General features: G+C 35.6%; 1 protein-coding gene across 11 annotated transcripts in view; it reads right to left on the bottom strand.

Moving 5' to 3' along the window:
• The window catches only part of CEP63 (centrosomal protein 63), a 65,061-nt gene that overhangs the window by 17,403 nt on the left and 27,632 nt on the right, over positions 1-20,026 (bottom strand). For all 11 annotated transcript variants that reach the window (XR_007405261.1, XR_007405262.1, XR_007405263.1 and 8 more), the window contains 6 exons: positions 11,480-11,713; positions 8,533-8,672; positions 7,565-7,702; positions 4,817-4,931; positions 3,560-3,757; positions 1,166-1,252 (listed from right to left, as the gene is read on the bottom strand). Coding sequence is in view for 8 of the 11 variants with exons in the window: in XM_025448742.3 (XP_025304527.1) it covers positions 1,166-1,252; positions 3,560-3,757; positions 4,817-4,931; positions 7,565-7,702; positions 8,533-8,672; positions 11,480-11,713 (912 nt within the window). In the remaining 3 variants the exon portion in view is untranslated. The remainder of the gene's footprint in view (positions 1-1,165; positions 1,253-3,559; positions 3,758-4,816; positions 4,932-7,564; positions 7,703-8,532; positions 8,673-11,479; positions 11,714-20,026) is intronic.

Genomic DNA, 20,026 nt, shown 5'->3' with positions numbered 1-20,026 from the left:
AGGATCGAGTCCCACATCAGGCTCCCTGCATGGAGCCTGCTTCTCCCTCTGCCTGTGTCTTTGCCTCTCTCTCTCTCTCTCTCTCTGTCTGTCATGAATAAATAAATAAAATCTTAAAAAAAAATAAAATAAATTCAATTCAATTTGCCAACATATAGCCTAATACCCAGTGCTCATCCCATCAAGTACCCTGGCTCATTGCCCTTCATCCAGTTACCCCATCCCCCCATCAACCTCCCCTTCCACAACCCTTTGTTTCTCAGAGAGTCCTCAATGTTTTCTTTTACTTGAAATAAAGTATTCATTTAGTGTTTTGCACTTTCTCCCAGCCCAGCCTCCCTAGTCCATGATTGTGAAATTAAAACTACTTAGTAGCAAATAGGGGCGCTGTATAACCAAACCTCTCTGGAGGCACACACACAGTCTCTGGAAATGCATAAAGAAAGAATTTCTACAATCTTTGGGCTTTTGAACAACACCAAAAAGACATAGGTCAGAATTGATGGGTCATTTTGCAAATTATAAGAATTTTATAACAAAATAGCTCAAAGGACATCCATGCACAGTTAATGAACTCACTGTTAACTAAGCATGTTCTCCTTGTTTCACAGGAGCTAGCACACACTTCTTATCCTATTAGAAAGGCAAGAATCCTATCTTATTCATCCTTGTGTCTGTTATATTGTCTATTAAAATATTTTGAACATAAAAGATTCTATAATATTTGACTAAACTAACTATATCCTATATAAATATAACTAAAACCAAATTATGGAAAAGATATATTTTATAAGAAAAAGATACTTATAAACATAGTAATTATAACAATAATAATAATAGCATCTAACATTTATTGTGTATTAACAAATGCCAGGCACTACATTAAGCACTTTGTATACATGTTGCCTAGTAAGAACACAGACTACACATGTATTTTGTCATATACATAACATTAAAAAATCTTCCAATTGCTGAAGTGGAGAGTGATATTTTGCTTACTGCCATCATTGTCTTGACAACATTGTCTTGACTATTTTATTGAGCAAGTTTCTGCACAAGGTTCATTCTGTAATTTGATCTTAACTCTCTTTACAACAGCAATATTTACAAAGTGATTCCTTTAAAAGGCTTGGATAACAGAAACACTGAAGTTTCTATTACGTACCTCATGTAAACCTAATTCCAATTTCATCACCATTTCAGAAAGATGACGATTTTCTAATTTGAGTGACTCCATCTGATCCAAAATCTCCTGAGAAGGGGAAAACAGAAAAAAATGAACACATAAATCAAATGCATCTATAAAATTTTTCTATATATAATTTTCATCAGGTAAAGATGCATTTTTCATTCATATAAATATATGAAGAATATTTATATATGTAAGTTATATGTTATATATTATATGTAAATTAATAGATCAATAAATATATATTTATATATAAATACCTTTCTAAAAAGATTTTTTAGGGATGTCTAGGAGGCTCAGTCAGTTAAGGTCCTGGGATTGAGCCCCAAGTTGATCCCAGAGGGAATCTCCTTCTCTCTCTGTACCTCTCTCCCCCACTCATGCATACTCTCTCTCACAAAAAAAAAAAAAAAAAAAAATTAAAAGCTAAAGAAATAAAGATTTTTTAAAAAGATGAATTAATACAATGTATTTAAAAATATTCTAAGGAGATGAATGAGTTCAGGGCACCTGGATGGCTCAGGCAGTTAAGCGGCTGACTTGATTGCAGCTGAGGTCTTGATCTCGGGGTCCTGAGATTGAGCACCACATAAGGGCTCTGCACTCAGTGAGAAGTCTGCCTGAGATTCTCTCCCTCTCCCTCTGCCCCTCCTGCTCTCTTTATTTATTTGAGAGAAAATAAATAAATCTTTACCAAAAAAAAAAAAAAAAAAAAAGATTATGATGAATGAGTTCACTGGTCAATCTCTCCCACTCTCCAGTGTTGTTTACTCTCATGTGGCTTCTACCTCTAACATCATATGGACTATACTCCTTTCACAAGAGAATATAGACATACCTCCGAGATGTTGTGGATTCAGTCCCAGAGCACCACAATAACACAAATATCACAATAAAATGAGTCAAATGAATATTTTGGTTTTCCAGTGCATACAAAGTTATGTTTATGCTATACTGTACTCTATTATGTGTGCAAGAGCATTAAGTCTAAAAAAATATGCACTTTAATTTAAAAACACTTTTTTGCTAAAAAATGCTAACCATCACCTGAGCTTTCAGTGAGTTATAATTACGATCACAGATTATCAGATAAATATAAAAATAATGAAAATGTTTAATATATTCCAAGAATTACCCAAATGTGATTTCAGAGACATGAAGTGAGAAAACACTTCATGTTGGAAAAATCGTGCTGACTGACTTGCTCATCACAGGGTAGCCACAAACCTTCAATTTGTGAAAAAGGTGACATCTGCAATGTTCAGTAAAGCAAAGTAGAAAAAACGGAGATGTGCCTATAACTTACTCTCTGTCCCCATTCTCCTCAGCTTGTCTGCCTTAAAAGACTCCTGCCCTTCCTTGGTTTTCTGCTTCCTTTATGAAAACAATCTAGTTTCCTTCTTTATTGCTATTTTTTTTTCTTTAGCTCTGTTCCAACACCTTTTTCCCATAAAGGCAGTTTCCTAAGTGTGGTTCAATCTCTGTCTTCATCTCTATGCTTTCTCACCACAATTTCTAAGTCTCTCAGGGTGTTTCAAATGCCAACTCCACACAGAGATGCCCACAGCCAAATGTCTCGCCCAGATTTCAATCCTGAACTCCAGGTCTTCTGTGGAATTGACTATTAGTTATTTCCCCACAAACATCCAACTTTAATCTGAAACCAGCGTCCCTTCCACCAGCTTCTCTATTTTGTATAACTTACATACAAATTCAGTATCTGCCCTAACCTGCTCCCTATCTTTTCTCTATTTCACTAAAGAGTATCACTCTCCACTCAGCTGCCCATGTTGCAATCCAGAGTGACACTTTTCCCTGTCTAACTCGCTCTCCCTGTCCAATCAAATGCAAAGCCCACTCAATTTTACCAGCCAGATAACTCAGAATTCCAGCATTTTCCTCCACCTCCCCTGCCCACCGCTCAGACCACCATCTTACTGCTATAAGAGTATCCAAGTGGTCTGTCTCCTGTGCACTCTCCATAGCACAACCACAGAGACCCTTGATGCTTGTTCACAGCTGTTCTCCACTGGCCTTAAGAGAACACTAAGCCCTTCACATGCTGGCAAGGCCCTTCAAGAGCCAGTCCCTGCTTTCTAGTCCCATCCCTTGCTGCACTCACCCCATGTGTACTCTAGCCTGTCCCAGCGAACACGTCACACTCTCAGCATGCACGATAGACACAGCCTCTCTACTCTGTACCCATTCTCACCTCCCCACCAATCCTCACAGAATGTTAACCAGCACACCCCAGCCCAAAGCAGGAGTCTTATAAAAATTTGCTGAATTAAATACTATGAAAATTATATCTGTACTAAATTCAATCTTCAAAAACACTTCAAATGAAGAGAGTTTTTGTTCAAGCTTCACCTTATGTTCTACAGCTTTTTCTTCTGCCTTTTGTATTTCTGCTTTGAGTCGCTTTTCCATGTCAGAGGATGAGCTTTTGGTGGAAGCAATAGTGATGTCTCGCTGGTGTAATTCCCGAGTTAGCTGTGAGATTTCCATCTTCATTCCTTCTAATGCAGAACTGTAACTTTGTTCAGCCTGTAAAATCTGTTCTTTCAACTACAAAGAAACAGAAAGGAAAGCATAAAAAACAAAGAGAAAGCATGATAGATAAATATGTTAACAGTTAAAATAGTAAGGTAATTTTTACCTTACCCCCAAGACATGAATTTTTCCCTTGATTAAGTCTGCAGGAAATTAGCAATTTACCAAATTGTATGTCTACACTGAAAATCAGATGGCTATATTATTAATAATTTATTAATCTCAAAATGGAGAGATGGGATATTCAAATGCTGAGAACCTGTGTCAAAAGTCCATGCACACATTACTTAGAGGACAGCATTTGTGACCTTCATTCTTTTTTTACGTTGCAAAGCTAAAAATTTTGTTTTATGGCTTCTTTGTCCACAGAAGACAACAGAAAGGCAAGAGGAAGAAAGAAGCTAGAAGTAATCTCGAGTAAGTAATAAAAATTATGAGTCAAACACAGCAGCCAGGGCCCATTAATGTAGACACAAACAGCTCTGCATACCTCAATAGCCAGTGCAGATATTAACTATACCATAGCACAGAATACATACCCATAACCACTTCCAGTCAGTAAGCAAAAATAAATGCTAGTTCATACAATATCTTTTTTTTTAAAGATTTTATTTATTTATTCATGAGGGACACAGAGAGAGAGAGGCAGAAACACAGGCAGAGGGAGAAGCAGGCTCCATACAGGAAGCCCCATGTGGGACTCGATCCCGGGACTACAGGATCATGCCCTGGGCTGAAGGCAGGCACCAAACCACTGAACCACCAGGGATCCCTACAATATCTTTTTGAAAGCAGAAGTTTAAATCGTCTAGAAAGTTTTTCATCAAAACATGTTTAAAATAAAGCTTAGAGTTCAAAGAGGATAGGCTTCAATTATCTTGAAAACATTTATATGGCATCTCTGAGGATGACAAAGACTCCCTAAGCAATTCCAGGTACATGTCTACTCCTGAATATCAGGTGGCTCTTTGGACCACATTTTCCTCTCATTAAATATACTCCCATAACCTCTCAACTCACAGCCCAGTCCTTAAATACATACAACTTGGCAATTGCAGGCAGGCATATTTTTACCTTCTTAATCTCTGCCCTGTATTCATTGTTATGTAGTTCCATCTTCTTCAATTCTTCATATTTTTCCATTAGTTCTTGGCTCAGTTGTTTACATGTTGCACTCACAGACTCCAAGCTGTATGTATGACATAAATATGATCACAAAACTTAAAACAAAAATCCTAAAAACCCACAGACTCAATTGTCTAACTTAGCTTTTTGATGTCCAAGAATCATCTTAAATATCACCTCCCACCCCAAATTAAAACTGATTTCTAATTTCCTCATCATCACCAGAGGCAACTAAATCCAATTCAAACTTCTGGAGATACTTTTGATTTCTATGTTTACCTAATATTTTTCCCTCTGCTTAAAATTTAATTTAGAATTCTTAAATTCTAAAGATTACAGTAACTTCACTACTTTTCTCTCTCAAATTGTACAGTAGTTACTATCGTAATTTTAATCTCCACCATACTTAATTACAATTCTACCCTACATGCAGCTTCCAACTTGTCACCCTTTCTTAAGAATCAATCCCTCATGAGATATGAGAACCCTTAGAGACACCATAACTCTCTTTTCTCACCACTCATTTCTGCTAATAAAATCCTTTTGCGCCTTTCGTAGGGAATATTTTGTTCAAACTAAACAACACAAATAAACTGCCTAAAATGGACTCCTTTTCCTATTTGCCTTTTGATAGAAAAATATTTTTAAAGACATTGTTTATTACTGACACTGGTGTTTGTCTCCATGTATTTCAATTTTACCTATTTCTAAATATCCTAGAATGCCCACTTATTTGGTACTTAGTACATTAGTACTAGTACTTAGTACTTAGTACATTAGTGTGTCAAACACTGAGGTAGAGCAAGAAGAAGAATCATAGATCCTCTTGTCCTAGCTACAGATGGGAAAATTGGGACTTAAAGAGACTCAGGGTCTAAGATCATACTTCAAGTCAAAAGTAAGAGGTAGGTCTTTAAAGCCTGATGGGAGCACAGTACAACACACCTACATGTAAAATACTAAAAAGTCAATCAATGGAAAATCTAGGATAGAAAATGTAAATTTTAGTTTTAATGTCAAAAAGAATAATAAGCTTTGGGGGCACCTGGGTGGCTCAGTCAGTTAATCAAGACTAATTTCAGCTCAGGTCATGATCTCAGGGCTGTGACATCAAGCCCCACATCGGGCTGGTGCTGAGCATGGTGGACCCTGCTTAAGATTCTCCTTCTCCTTCTGCCCTCCATATCCCACCTTCCCTTGCTCATGCTCTCTCTCTCTCAAAAGAAAGAATAATAAACTTTATTTTATTCAATATAAAGTGCATATATCCACCTCAATAACGATAACCAAGAATATCTTAAGTATTCTAAGGTACAGAACAAATAAAGCAAAAACTATGTGTGTGCATAGTATTTAATATGTAAAGAAAATATCTGATGATTTCCAAAAACAGAAATAAAAAGTAAAAAAAAGTATCACCTAAAGATAAACTTGAAAGGGTAAAATGGCAATATTTTTGTTGTCTAAAGGCTAATAATTCATATATTTTTAAACCTTTTACATATAGAAAATGTTAGTATACAAATGAGCACAATTCGCATTTAAAACAAAATATCAACCTCTTCCCAGTCACAAAGTTTAGAGGTATGACAAACAAAACAGAAGTTTACAAGTATGATGACGAAGCAAGTGAGCTGGGCATGCTATAGCAGAGATGTGGATTCAAACGGCAGCCAAGGAAATAATTGACAGCACTTTGGGATGGAAGTAAGGAGCACCATGTGCCAGGTATGGCTTTGCTGAGAGCAGCTCCAGTGAGGTGGCTGGTAGAGGGCAGAGCCTAACTGAAGATGTTCTACACAGGAAAATGTAAAATTAAAATTAATATAGTCAGTATAGACAACTCTTTTGAAGAATCTGATTTTGAAGGAGAGCAGAGAAATATGGAAATAATTTGATAGGGATATAGGATTCAAGGATGGTTTCGATTTTTTTGCAATATGGGAAATATTAAAGCTTACTTTATATCAGTAGGAATGATTTAGCAGTGAGGCAGAACTTGATGATGTAAAAAGAAAATAAAAAACTGTGCAAAAGGACGTGAGTGAAGTCTTAGGGGAAGAGACATGTCATCCATCATCAACTCATCCACTCTAACAGACTATGGGCACAGATGCAGATAGACTGGGAGATTTGGTGGTAGAAAAATTAGGAAGCCCTCCTTTCATTGCTTCTGTTTTATCTGTGGATGCTAGAGAAAAAAAAAAACTTATTTTTTTACTAAGATTATTTTTTTCAAAGATTTTATTTATTTATTTAAGAGACAGAGTGAGTGTGCACAAGTGGGGAGAGGGGCAGAGGGAGAGGGACAGGCAGACTCTCCACTGAATGTAGAACCTGACTCAGGGCTCAATCTCATGACCCTGAGCCAAAATCAAGAGTCAGATGCTGGGAGCCTGGGTGGCTCAGTGGTTGAGTATCTGGCCTTTGGTTCAGGACGTGATCCGGAATCCTGGGATCAAGTCCCATAACGGGCTCCCTGCAAGGAGTCTCTTCCTTGTCTCTTCCTCTCTCTCTCTGTGTCTCTCATAAATAACTAAATAAAATCTTAAAAAAAAAAAAGTCAGATGCTTAACCAATGAGACACCCAGGCACCCCTTCCCTAAGACTGTTACATTACTTTACTTTATCAATATGATGATCAAAAATAATTTTTAACAACTTGAACATTCTTGAAATGGGCATGTAATTATCTACCTGCCTTCCAAACGAGTCACTTCTGCCTGCAGAAGTTCTTCACTACTGTGGGTGAAATCCAGCTGGGACAGCACATTGCCTAAGTCCCCCTGTCCTTGTGAGGTGTACCTCTGTGCTGTCTGTGACTCCTGCAGTGACCTAAAAAAGGACAGAGGAGGATGGTTAAAGGCCTCTGATCTTTGCAAATAAAACAATGCACAATTAGTTCATATTTTCCTATTGTTTTTGGTAATGAAACTCTTTGGAACTCTTCAGCTTGTCTCCTGCTTCATGAAAAGAACACTTAGACTAAAGAGCTGAAGAAATGATGCTTCTCAAAAAAGTCAGCAGCAGTTTACTCCTTTCTCAACTAGGATTTGGCCCATTTTTCAAGGGAAAAAGACAAAATGACAAAACTTTTGTTTCCACTCGATACCTTGAGCCAAAGAAACTGAAAAGTTACAGAAAAGTTCTGGCAAGAATAGAAACGCGTACCAGACCTAAATCAAACAAAAGGAGCATAGCTCCTTCTATTACTTTCCACTACAAACCTCACGGAAATAATTCACACATAGGAACAAAATGTGTTTTAGGATTTTTTTAAAAATTAGCCATTTCGATAGCTGGTTTTTAATGATGTTGATAAGCAGTTACTAATCATGACCTATTCTACCAAGAAACAGAGACCTTCCACGAGACATGGATTCCAAATCCTTTCACATTTGAAGTTTCACCGAGGGTATAGATTTGACCAACTGGTTTCTATTTTTACAGTCTTTTGGTTAGGGACCCAAATTGGAGCCAAAAAAAAAAAAAACCCCAAATCACACAAAATTTTATAAAACCATAAAAATTTAACTCAGAAATTAAAACCGAATAAGAAAACCCATAACATGATCAAACACAAAATTATGAATATGTAATACTAAAACTGGTGCTCAATGCCAAACCACCAGGTGGCTACAATTAATATTTAAGATTAAATATACCTTATGGCCTCTACTGAGTGTTGAGTGTCAGCTGGCTTTAACTTTGCTTGTAGCTTCTCCTTTTGCATTCTTTCCTCATGCATGAAATTTTCTTGAGACTGAAGAGTTGCTTTTAATTCTCTCTTTTCTTCCTGCAGAATCTAAAAAATACTCAGAAAAAAGTCAGATGTCATTTACAATGTTTCCATTTCATGAGAATAGGAAGCCAGGGAGTCAAGTCTAACAGGTACAAGGTACAGAACCCTTATTGTTAATAAGGCTATCAATGTCTGATCCATTAGCTACAGAGTAGAAAAGAAACCATGGATTCTTGAACTGGGTTCTAGGTTAATTTTTTTTAAGTTCTTATTTAAATTCTAGTTAGTTAACAAACAGTGTTGGGAAAATTGTACAGTCACATATAGAAGAATGAAACTGGACCACTTTCTTATGCCATACACAAAAATAGACTCAAAATGGATAAAAGACCTAAATGAGAGACAAGAATCCATCAAAATCCTAGAAGAGAACACAAGCAGCAACCTCTTTGACCCTGGCCACAGTAACCTTTTGCTAGACACATTTCCAAAGGCAAGGGAAACAAAGACAAATATGAACTATAAGGACTTCATCAAGATAAAGAGCTTGCACAGCAAAGGAAACAGCAAAACTAAAAGGCAACCTACAGAATGGGGGAAAATATTTGCAAATCTCTTATTAAATAAAGGGCTAGTAACCCAAATCCATAAAGAATTTATCAAACTCAACACCCAAAAAACAAAAAATCCAGGCAAGAAATGGGCAGAAGACATGAACAGGCATTTCTCCAAAGAAGACATACAAATGTCCAACAGATACATGAAAAAATGCTCAACATCACTCGGCATCAGTGAAATACAAATCAAAACACAATGATATGAAAAGCCCATGGTGAATATCATTCTCCATGGGGAAAAACTGAGAACTTTTCCCCTAAGGCCAAGAACATGGCCTGGATGTCCACTATCCAACACAGTACTGGAAGTCCTAGCCTCAGCAATCAGACAATAAAAAGAAATAAAAGGCATCTAAACTGGCAAAGAAGATATCACACTCTCACTCTTCACAGATGATATGATACCCTATGTGAAAAACCCAAAATTGATAGAACTCATACAGGAATTCAGCAACTTGGCAGGATATAAAATCAAGGCACAGAAATCAGTTGCATTTCTATACACTAACAATGAGACAGAAGAAACAGAAATTAAAGAGTTGATCAATCCCATTTACAATTGCATCAAAAACTGTAAGATACCTAGGAATAAACCTAACCAAAGAGGCAAAGGATCTGTACTCAGAAAACTATAGAATACTCATAAAGAAATTGAGGAAAACACAAAGAAATAGAAAAACATCCCATGCTCATGAATTCGAAGAACAAATATTGTTAAAATGTCTATGCTATATAGAGCAATTTACACATTCAATGCAATCCCCATCAAAGTACCATCAACTTTTTTCACAGAGCTAGAAGAAGTAATCCTAAAATTTATATGGAATCAGAAAAGACCCTGAAGAGCCAAAGTAATGTTGAAAAAGAAAATCAAAGCTGGTGGCATCACAATCCCGGACTTCAAGTTCTAATACAAGGCTCAAACCATCAAGACAGTATGGTACTGACACAAAAGCAGACACAGATCAGTAGAACAGAATAGAGAACCCAGAAATGGACTCTCAACTCTATGGTCAACTAACTTTTGACAAAGCAGGAAAAACTATCCAGTGGTAAAAAGACAGTCTGTTCAGTAAATAATGCTGGAAAAACTGGACAGCCACATGTAGAAGAATGAAACTAGATCATTTCCTTATACCATACACAAAAAATAGACTCAAAATGGATGAAAGACCTAAATGTGAGACAGGAAACCACCAAAATTCTAGAGAACACCACAAGCAGCAACCTCTATGACCAAAGGAACTTCCAAGCCATAGTAACTTCTTGCTAGACACATCTCCAAAGGCAAGGAAAACAAAGGCAAAAATGAACTATAAGGACTTCATCAAGAAAAAAAGGCTTTTGCACAGCAAAGGAAACATTCGACAAAACCAAAAGACAACTCACAGAATGGGATAAGATATTTGCAAATGTCTTATCAGATAAAGGGCTAGTAATCCAAATCCATAAAGAACTTATCAAACTCAACACCCAAAAAACAAAAAACCTAAGCAAGAAATGAAAAGAAGACATGAACAGGCATTTCTCCAAATGGCCAACAGATACATGAAAAAATGTTTCACATCACTTGGCATCAGAGAACTACAAATCAAAACCACAATGAGATACCACTTCATGCTAGTCAGAATGGTAAAAATTAACAAGGTCGGAAATGACAGATATTGGTAAGGATGCAAAGAAAGGGGAACCATTGAACACTTGTTGTATGTGTGTATATATAATATATACCTCTGAAGCTAATAAAAATAAATTTTAAAAAATCCTAGTTAGTTAACATTATAGTGTAATATTAGTTTCAGGAGTAGATTTCAGTGATTCATCACTTACATATAACACACAGTGAGCATCATAAGTTCCTTAATGCCCATCACCTAATTATCCCTTCCCACCACCCACTCTTCCCCTCCCGCAACCCTCAGTTTGTTCTCTATCTTTAGGAATTTCTTATGGTCTTCCTCCTTCTGCTTCCCCCCCACCCCATGTTCAATGTGTTTTGTTTCTTCAATTCCATATATGAGTGAAATCATGGTATTTGTCTTTCTCTCACTTATTTCGCTTAGCATAATACACTCTAGTTTCATTCAAGTCATTGCAAATGGCACAATTTCATCTTTTTGATGGCTGAGTAATATTCCACTGTATATATATACAACATCTTTATCCATTCAGTTGATGGACTTTGGGCTAATTATTTTCTCTTAAAAACGTGCGTATACACATTTCCCCAGCTATAGTAATTTTAAAACAAACCTCTAACAGTTTTTCAGATTCCCTCAATTTTTCTTCTTTTTGCCGCTGCTCTTGCATAACAGTCATATTCGTTCCAACCAAGTCATTGACCCTCATGGTAAGGCGCTCTATTTCCAACTCATTGGCACAGATAGTGTCATTGGCCCGCTCCAGCTTACTGCTCAGGTGCTGAATCTCCGACTGGCTGGACAGCTCCACAGACTCTAATTTCTGTTTCCGATTGGCAAGCTGAGCCTAGAAACACAGATTACCAATAGATAGAAGTGAAATTCTAAAAGGACAATTTATGAATAAGGAAGACTAAAATAAAACTGAGTTTTACTTCCATAAAAATGTAAAGCATTGGCTCATTTATAATAACCCACTCATGACCCAAAGAAACAAAAAAGCCTCTCATGATAAGGACTGGGACTAGAAGGGAACTTTCTCAACTTGCTAAAGATGACCTAAAAAATCTGTACAGCTAACATCATATTTAATAGTGAGAAACCCAAAGCTTTCTCACTAAGATCAGGTACAAGGCAAACATATCCCCTTTCACTACTTCTTTTCAGTATCAACTGCATGTCCTCCCTAATGCAATAAGGCAAGAAAAGGAAACAAGAGGTATACAGATTGGGAAGGAAGACATAAAGTGCTCTTTGCTCAAGGATAACATGATCATCTATGTAGAAAATCAAATGAACAGCAACAAATAACTCTCTTGCAAAGTTGCTCAAAAGTTAAAAATAGCATCCTACCTTCTAGTGATCCCACTACTGACCATTTACCCAATAAATACAAAAGCACTAATTCAAAGGGACGCATGCACTCCTGTGTTTATAGTATTCTTATTTAGAATAGCCAAGATATGGAAGCAGCCCAAGTGTCCATCAATTGATGAATGGATTAAGAAGAGATGATATATATGTATATATACACACAATGGAATATTACCTATAAAAAGGAATTAAATTGTGCCATTTCCAATGACATGGATGAAGCTAGAGAGTATAATGCTATGAGAAGTAGTCAGAGAAACATTAATACCATATGATTTCACTCATTAGTGGATTTAAGAAACAAAACAAGAGCAAAGGGAAAAAGAGAAAGAAACATACTCTTTAAAAAAAAATTATTTGGCAGAGATAGAGAGCACAAGCAGGAGGAGCAACAGAGGAAGAGGGAGAAGCAGGCTCTCTGCTGAGCAGGGAACCTGATGTAGCAGGGCCCTGGGATCATGACCTGAGTCGAAGGCAGATGTTTAACCAACTGAGCCACCCAGGTGCCCCAAGAAACAGACTCTTAACTATAAAGAACTGATGGTGACCAGAGGAGAGGTGGGTGAGGGATGGGTTAAATAAGTGGTGAGGATTAAGAAGTACACTTGTGATGAGCACTGGATGATGTATGGAATTGCTGAATCACTATAATGTACACCTGAAACTAATAAAACCCTATATGTTAACTAACTAGAATTAAAATAAAAACTTCTTTAAAAAAGAAAAGAAAAACATCTCTCCTGGAATTAATAAGCAATTATAGCAAATTTGTAGGACATAAGGTTAATACACAAAACTTCTCACTTTTCTATATGCCAATAATGAACATGTGGAATTTAAATTAAAAACAGGGTATCATTTACATTAATGCCTGAATAAATTAAATATTTAAGTATGAATAGAACTAAGTAAATACAGAATCTATTTAAGGGAAACTATAAAACTCTAATGAATTAAATCAAAGCACTAAAAAAAAAAATCAAAGCACTCAATAAATGGAAAGATACTACATGTTCATGGATAGGAGAACTCAATACTGTCAAGATGTCAGTTCTTCCCAATGTGATCTATGGATTCAACACAATCCCAAACAAGATCCCAGCAAATCATTTTATGGATATTGAAAAACTGATTCTAAAGTTTATATGGAAAGGCAAAAGACTCAGATTAGCCAACATAATATTGAAGAAGAAAAAAGTTGGAGGGCTGATGCTATTTGACTTCAAGATTTACTATAAATCAATGGTTACCAAAACAGCATGATACTGGTGAAAGAAAAGACAAACAATTTAATAGAACCGAACAGAGAGCCCAGAAATGGATCCCATTAAATAGAGTCAACTGATATTTGACAAAGGAGCAAAGGCAATACAATGGAACAAAGACAGTCTCTTCAACAAATGGTGCTGGAACAACTGGACATTCACAAACAAAAAAATAAATCTAGACATCTTCTACTCTTCTTAAAAATTAACTCAAAATAGATCATATACCTAAATGTAAAATGCAAAACTATAAAATTCCTAGGAGATAGCATTGAAGAAAACCTAGATAACTCTGGGTATAGGAATGCCTCTTTAGACATAACACCAAAGACATGAGTCCTGAAAGAAATAGCTGACAAGCTTAACTTGATTAAAATTAAAAACTTCACTCTCTGAAAGACAATATCAAGAGAATGAGAAGACAAACCAGGGACCAGGAGAAAATATCTGCAAAAGATAGACTTGATAAAGGACCATTATACAAAATACAGTAAGAATCCTTAAAACCCAATAATAAGGAAAAAAACAACTCCATTAAAAAATGGGCCAAAGACCTAAAAAGGCCTCTCACCAAAAAGGATATACAGATGGCAAATAAACATATGAAAAGATGATCTAAAAAAAAAAAAAGAAAAGATGATCTACATCATATGTCATCAGGGAAATGCAAATTAATACAATAATTATATATCTATTGGAATGACCAAAATCTGGAACAGTGATGATACCAAATGCTGGAAAGGATGTGGAGCAACAGGAACTCTCATACATTGCTGGTATGAATATAAAATGTTACAGACATTTTGGAAGACAACTTGGTGTTTTCTTACAAAACTGAATATATTCTTACCATATGATCTAGCAATTGTGCTTCTTGCCATTTACCCAAAGGAATTGAAAACATTACGTTCTCACAAAAACCTGCACATCTATGTTCATAGCAGTTTTATTCATAATTGCCAAAATCTGGAAGCAACCAAGATGTCCTTCAGTAAGTGAGTGGATAAATAAACTGTGATACATCCAAACACTGGAATATCATTCAGTGCTAAACACATGAGCTATCAAGACATGAAAAGACACAAAGGAACTTTAAATACATACTAGTAAGGGAAAGAAGCCCATCTGAAAAGACTATATGTTCTATACTTCCAACTATATGACATTCTGGAAAAGGCAAAACTACAGAGACATTAAAAATACCAGTGATTGTGGGGCTGTAGGGCAGGAGAGAGATGAAAAGGCAGAGTACAGAGGAATTTTATGGCAGTGAAAATACTCAGTATGCTATTACAATGATGGGTATATGTCATTATACATTTGTACAAACCCATATAGACCATACAATACCAAGAGTAAACCCTAAAGTAAACTATCATGTGTCAGTGTAGGTTCCTCCCTAGTAACAAATGTAGCATTCGGGTGAGGGATATTGAGAACAGAAGAGGTCATGCACATATGATAGTATAAAGGAAATCTCTGTACCTCCTTCTCCTTGTTGTAAACATAAAACTGCTCTTAAAAAATGAAATCTAGGGACAGCCTGGGTGGCTCAGCGGTTTAGCGCCGCCTTCAGCCCAGGGCGTGATCCTGAAGATGGGAATGGAGTCCCACATCGGGCTCCCTGCATGGAGCCTGCTTCTCCCTCTGCCTGTGTCTCTGCCTCTCTGTCTCTCTCTGTCTCTCATGAATAAATAAATAAAATCTTTAAAAAAAATGAAATCTTAAAAAATTATACAATAAATATCTTGAGAAGAAGGAGTAAAAAAGAATCAAGAAAGTAAAGAGACTCCTCAGGAGAAGAGATGCTGCCCACCTACTGCAAAAACAGCTGCATTATTTTACCCACGTGTGCAGAAGTTTACCTGCATCTGAGTCATCACACAGGAAAACTGGATTTCTCTCCTCTTTACAACATAGGAAATAGGAACTATAATGAATTATTTTATTTCCATGGAAGCTCAAATTAGGGTTTTTTAATTACTAAACTCCTCAAGTTTCCAGGTCAAACTGTCCTCTCTCCCCACCCCAGAACATGTTACATGCATGTAGTTAATTATTCTGTATTTTCAGATACATTACAGACATGCATATTCAGATGATTCAAACCAATCACAAAATGGTTAAATTTGGGGTGGAGGGAATTAGGAGAATTTTGCTTCTTGAGGAAAAAGGTGCTTGAAGGAAAGATTGGTTCCATCATCAATATTTACACACTCCCTGAGCTGAAAGACTTAACCAAATAATAGCGTATCTCAAATTAGTTTCTTCCAATGATTTATCTACTGAGGTACATGCGAATAAAACTGGTTAGTGACTATCTCATAGACCTATAGTATAAAGTTCCTGCAGACTTAGATAATTCCTAGGCTATGTATCCCAGCTCTCCTGGTTTTTAGTTCCCAACTTTCTAGTGTTCACAAGTTTTAATTCTGTATCCAGATACATATTTCATTTAAATACTGAAGATGGACATGAATCATCTAAGAAAAATTCACCTTATTATAAACATTTTTAAAAGGTAAAAGTATCCAATTTTATTTTAGAAATTTAAATGGAAATGTCTCTGGGAAGTCAATCTGCCATGGATTAAAGCTTTTACTGTATACTGTACAGGACCCAAATCCTATACTGTGGCCACATAAAGTAGATGCTTAATAATGACCACAGCCAGAGGAATGCTCAAAGGAGAAAGGCAAAGAAACAAATAGTGTTTGTATAAATTACAGATCAAGATTCCGGTGTCAAGAACCAAAACCTTTTTACCAGATTCCTATGATAATGTGAAAGGAGGATATCAAATAGATTTAAATCCCCAAGAATAACTGCCAAGCGTGTGAATGTTTCTAAATTTTTAAAATACAATATAAACCTTTTTTGCTCCCCCAAAGGGAAAACTCTTATACATTACCTTGTACAGAATAAATAACTGAAGAGACTGGGTGCGGGTGAGGAGGAAAGGGCTGGAGCCCAATTTGCTGAACCTAAAAGTAGGGGAAACTAAAAGAAATAATAGTGCCTAATATTGGGAAAGCATAAGGAAATGGACAATCCCGAATACTGCAGGTGAAAGTCTGTGTCAACATAAGTTTGGAGAGTACTTTGACAATATATATTAAAATCCCTGAATGTACAACTACAATGGTACAGCAATTTCACTTTCAAAGCCATTTCTTAAGAATATAAATGGACATATACTCCTCAATGTTTAAAAAGACACACACCCTAGCACTATTACAAAAGTGAAAAAGTAAAAAGCTAAATGTTCTACAATAAGAGATTCATTATATAATTATGGTACATTTAATTGTAGACAGGACTTCTATGCAATCATTATGACCACACATCTGTTGATTTGTCATATTTAAAAATGAAAATTTTAAGCATGAAAATCAAATAAAATGTGTTATAAAGTGCCTAGTGCATCAAAATAATAAGAAAAATATTAAATGACATAAACAGAGAAATTGACAGTAATATATTAAATAGTACGGGAATTTAACACCCTACTTACATCAGTGAAAAGATCATCCAGACAGAAAATCAAAAGGAAACACTGGCTTTAAATGACACATTAAACCAGATGGATTTAATAGATATAAACAAAACATGTCATCCAAAAGCTGCAAAATACACATTTTTTTCAAGTGCACACAGAACATTCTCTAAGACAGATCACATGATAGACCACAAAAAAAAAAAAAACCATAATAAATTCAGTAAGACTTAAATCTTATCAAGCATCTTTTCTGACCACAACATTATGAAAATAGAAATTGATTACAAGAAGAAAACTGGAAAAAACACAAACACATGGAGACTAAATAACATGCTATAAACAACTAATGGATCAACAAGAAAAAATTAAAAAGAAAAAAATACCTTTAGACAAGTGAAAATGGAAACAATGCAGCAAAAGTAGTTCTAAGAGGGAAATTGATAAAGATGGAGGCTTACATCAAAAAACAATAAAAATCTCAAATGAACAATCTAACCTTACACACAAAGGAACTAGGAAAAGAAGAACAAAGCCCAGAGTTAGTAGAAGAAAGAAATACTGAAGGTCAAAGGAAATAAATGAAATAGAGACTTAAAAAACAGAAAGATCAATGAACCTAAAAACTGGTCCTTTGAAAAGATAAAAAAAAACTGTTAAATCTCCAGCCAGATTGGTAAGGAAAAAAAAGAGAGAGAGAGAGAGAGAGAGAGAAGAACCAAATAAAAGAAGTTACAAGACACCACAAAAATACAAAGGATCATAAAAGGCTACCACAATTACAAGCCAACAAACTGGAAAATGTTTAGAATGTATAAATTCCTAGAAACACAAAACTTTCCAAGACTAAATCACACAGAAATAGAAAATCTGAACCAAACAATTACAAGTAATGAAACTGAATCAATAATTTTAAAGCTCCCAAAATATAAAAGTCCAAAACCAGGTGGCTTTGCAGATGAATTCTATAAAACATTTAAAGAAGAGTTAGTACTGGGGCACCTGGGTAGTTCAGTCAGTTAAGCATCTGGCTTTTGTTAGGTCATTATCCTGGGGACCTGGGATAGAGCCCCAAGTCAGGCTCCACACTCAGCAGTCTACTGATCCCAATGCACCCCACTCCCACTCGTGCTCTCTCTCAAAATCTTTTAAAAAAAGTTAATACCTATCCTTCTCAAATTATTCTAAAATAACTGAAGAGTGAGGAATGCTTCCAAACTCATGAGGCCAGCATTACTCTAATATCAAAACCAAAGACACCATGAAAAAGAAAATTGTAAGCTATTATCCCTGATGAACATAGATGTAAAAAATCTTCAACAGAATATCAGCAAACTGAATTCAACTATACATTGAAAGGATCATATACCCTGATCAAATAGGATTTATTCCAGGAATATAAGGATGGTTCAACATCTGCAAATCAATTAATGTGATACGCCACAAAATGAAATATAAAAATCATATGATCATCTCTATATTTGCAGAAAAAGCATTTGACAATTCAACATCTATTATGATAAAATCCCTTAACAAAGTGAATATAGAAGGAATATACCTCAACATAATAAAGGATATAAATGACAAATCTAAAGTTAACTTCATACCCAACAAGCTGAAAGCTTTTCCTCAAATCAGGAATAAGACAAGGATGCCTATTCTCACCACTTTATCCAACATAGAATTGGAAGTCCTCACCACAGCAATTAGGCAAGAAGAAGAAACAAAAGGGCATCAAAATTGTAAAGAAAAAGTAAAGCCATGAAAATTTGCAGATGGCATGATATTATACATAGAAAGCCCTAAAGACTACAGAAAAAACTGTTACACTAATAAATGAATTCAGTAAAGTTGCAGGATACAAAAGTAACATACTAACTTATTAGTGCATTTCTGTACACTAATAATGAGCTATCAGAAAATTGCAATTACAAAATAATTGTAGTTACATTTGCATCAAAAAGAATAAAAGACCTAAGAATAAATTTAACCGAAGAGATAAAAGAGCTGTCCACTGAAAACCATAAGACACTGATGAAAGAAAGTGAAGACAACACAAATAAACAGATATTCCGTGCTCATGAACTGAAAGAATTAATAGGTAAAATGCCTATACTACCCAAAGCAATCTACAAATTCAATACCTGTCAAAATATCAAAGGCATTTTCCACAGAGCTATAACAAAAAATTCTAATGTTTGTATGGAACAACAAAAGATCTCAAGTAGCCAAAGCAATACTGAGAAAGAACAAAACTGGAGGTATCATGCCCCCTAATTTCAAACTATATCACACAGCTATAGTAATTAACATAGTATGGTACTGGTATGAAAACAGATACATAAATAAATGGACAAGAATAAAGATCAGAAATAAATCCACACTTATATGGTCAATTAATCTATAACAAAGGAGGCAAGAATCAACAATGGGGTAAAACAGTCTCTTCAACAAACAATGGGAAAACTAGGCAGCTACATGCAAATGAATGCAACTAGGTCATTGTCCTACACTATATACAAAATTCAAAATCGATGAAACACTTGAACCCAAGAACTGAAACTATAAAACTCCTAGAAGAAAACATAAGTACTCTTTGAAGTCAGGCGTAGGAATATTTTTTTGGACCAGTCTCCTGTGGCAAGGGTAACAAAAGCTAAAATAAACAAATGGAATTACAACAAACTAAAAAGGTTTTGGGATGCCTGGGTGGCTCAGGTTAAGCATCTGCCTTCAGCTCAGGGCGTGATCCCAGGTCCGGGGATAGTGTCCCACATCGAGCTCCCTGCATGGCACCTGCTTCTCCCTCTGCCTGTGTCTCTGCCTCTCTCTCTCTGTGTGTGTCTCTCTTAAATAAATAAGTAAAATCTTAAAAAAAAAAAAAAAAACTAAAAAGGTTTTGCATGATAAAAGAAACTGTAAACAAAACAAAAAGGCAATTTACTGAATGGGAAAAGATACTTGCAAGTCATACATCTTATAAGGGATTAAAATCTAAAATATATAAAGAACTTATACAGCTTAA

The sequence above is a fragment of the Canis lupus genome, chromosome 23, assembly GCF_003254725.2.
Source record: "Canis lupus dingo isolate Sandy chromosome 23, ASM325472v2, whole genome shotgun sequence".
In the NCBI taxonomy this organism is placed as follows: Eukaryota; Metazoa; Chordata; class Mammalia; order Carnivora; family Canidae; genus Canis; species Canis lupus.
The sequence above is the reverse complement of the archived record's forward strand: the minus strand, read 5'-3'. Positions and strand labels throughout refer to the sequence as shown.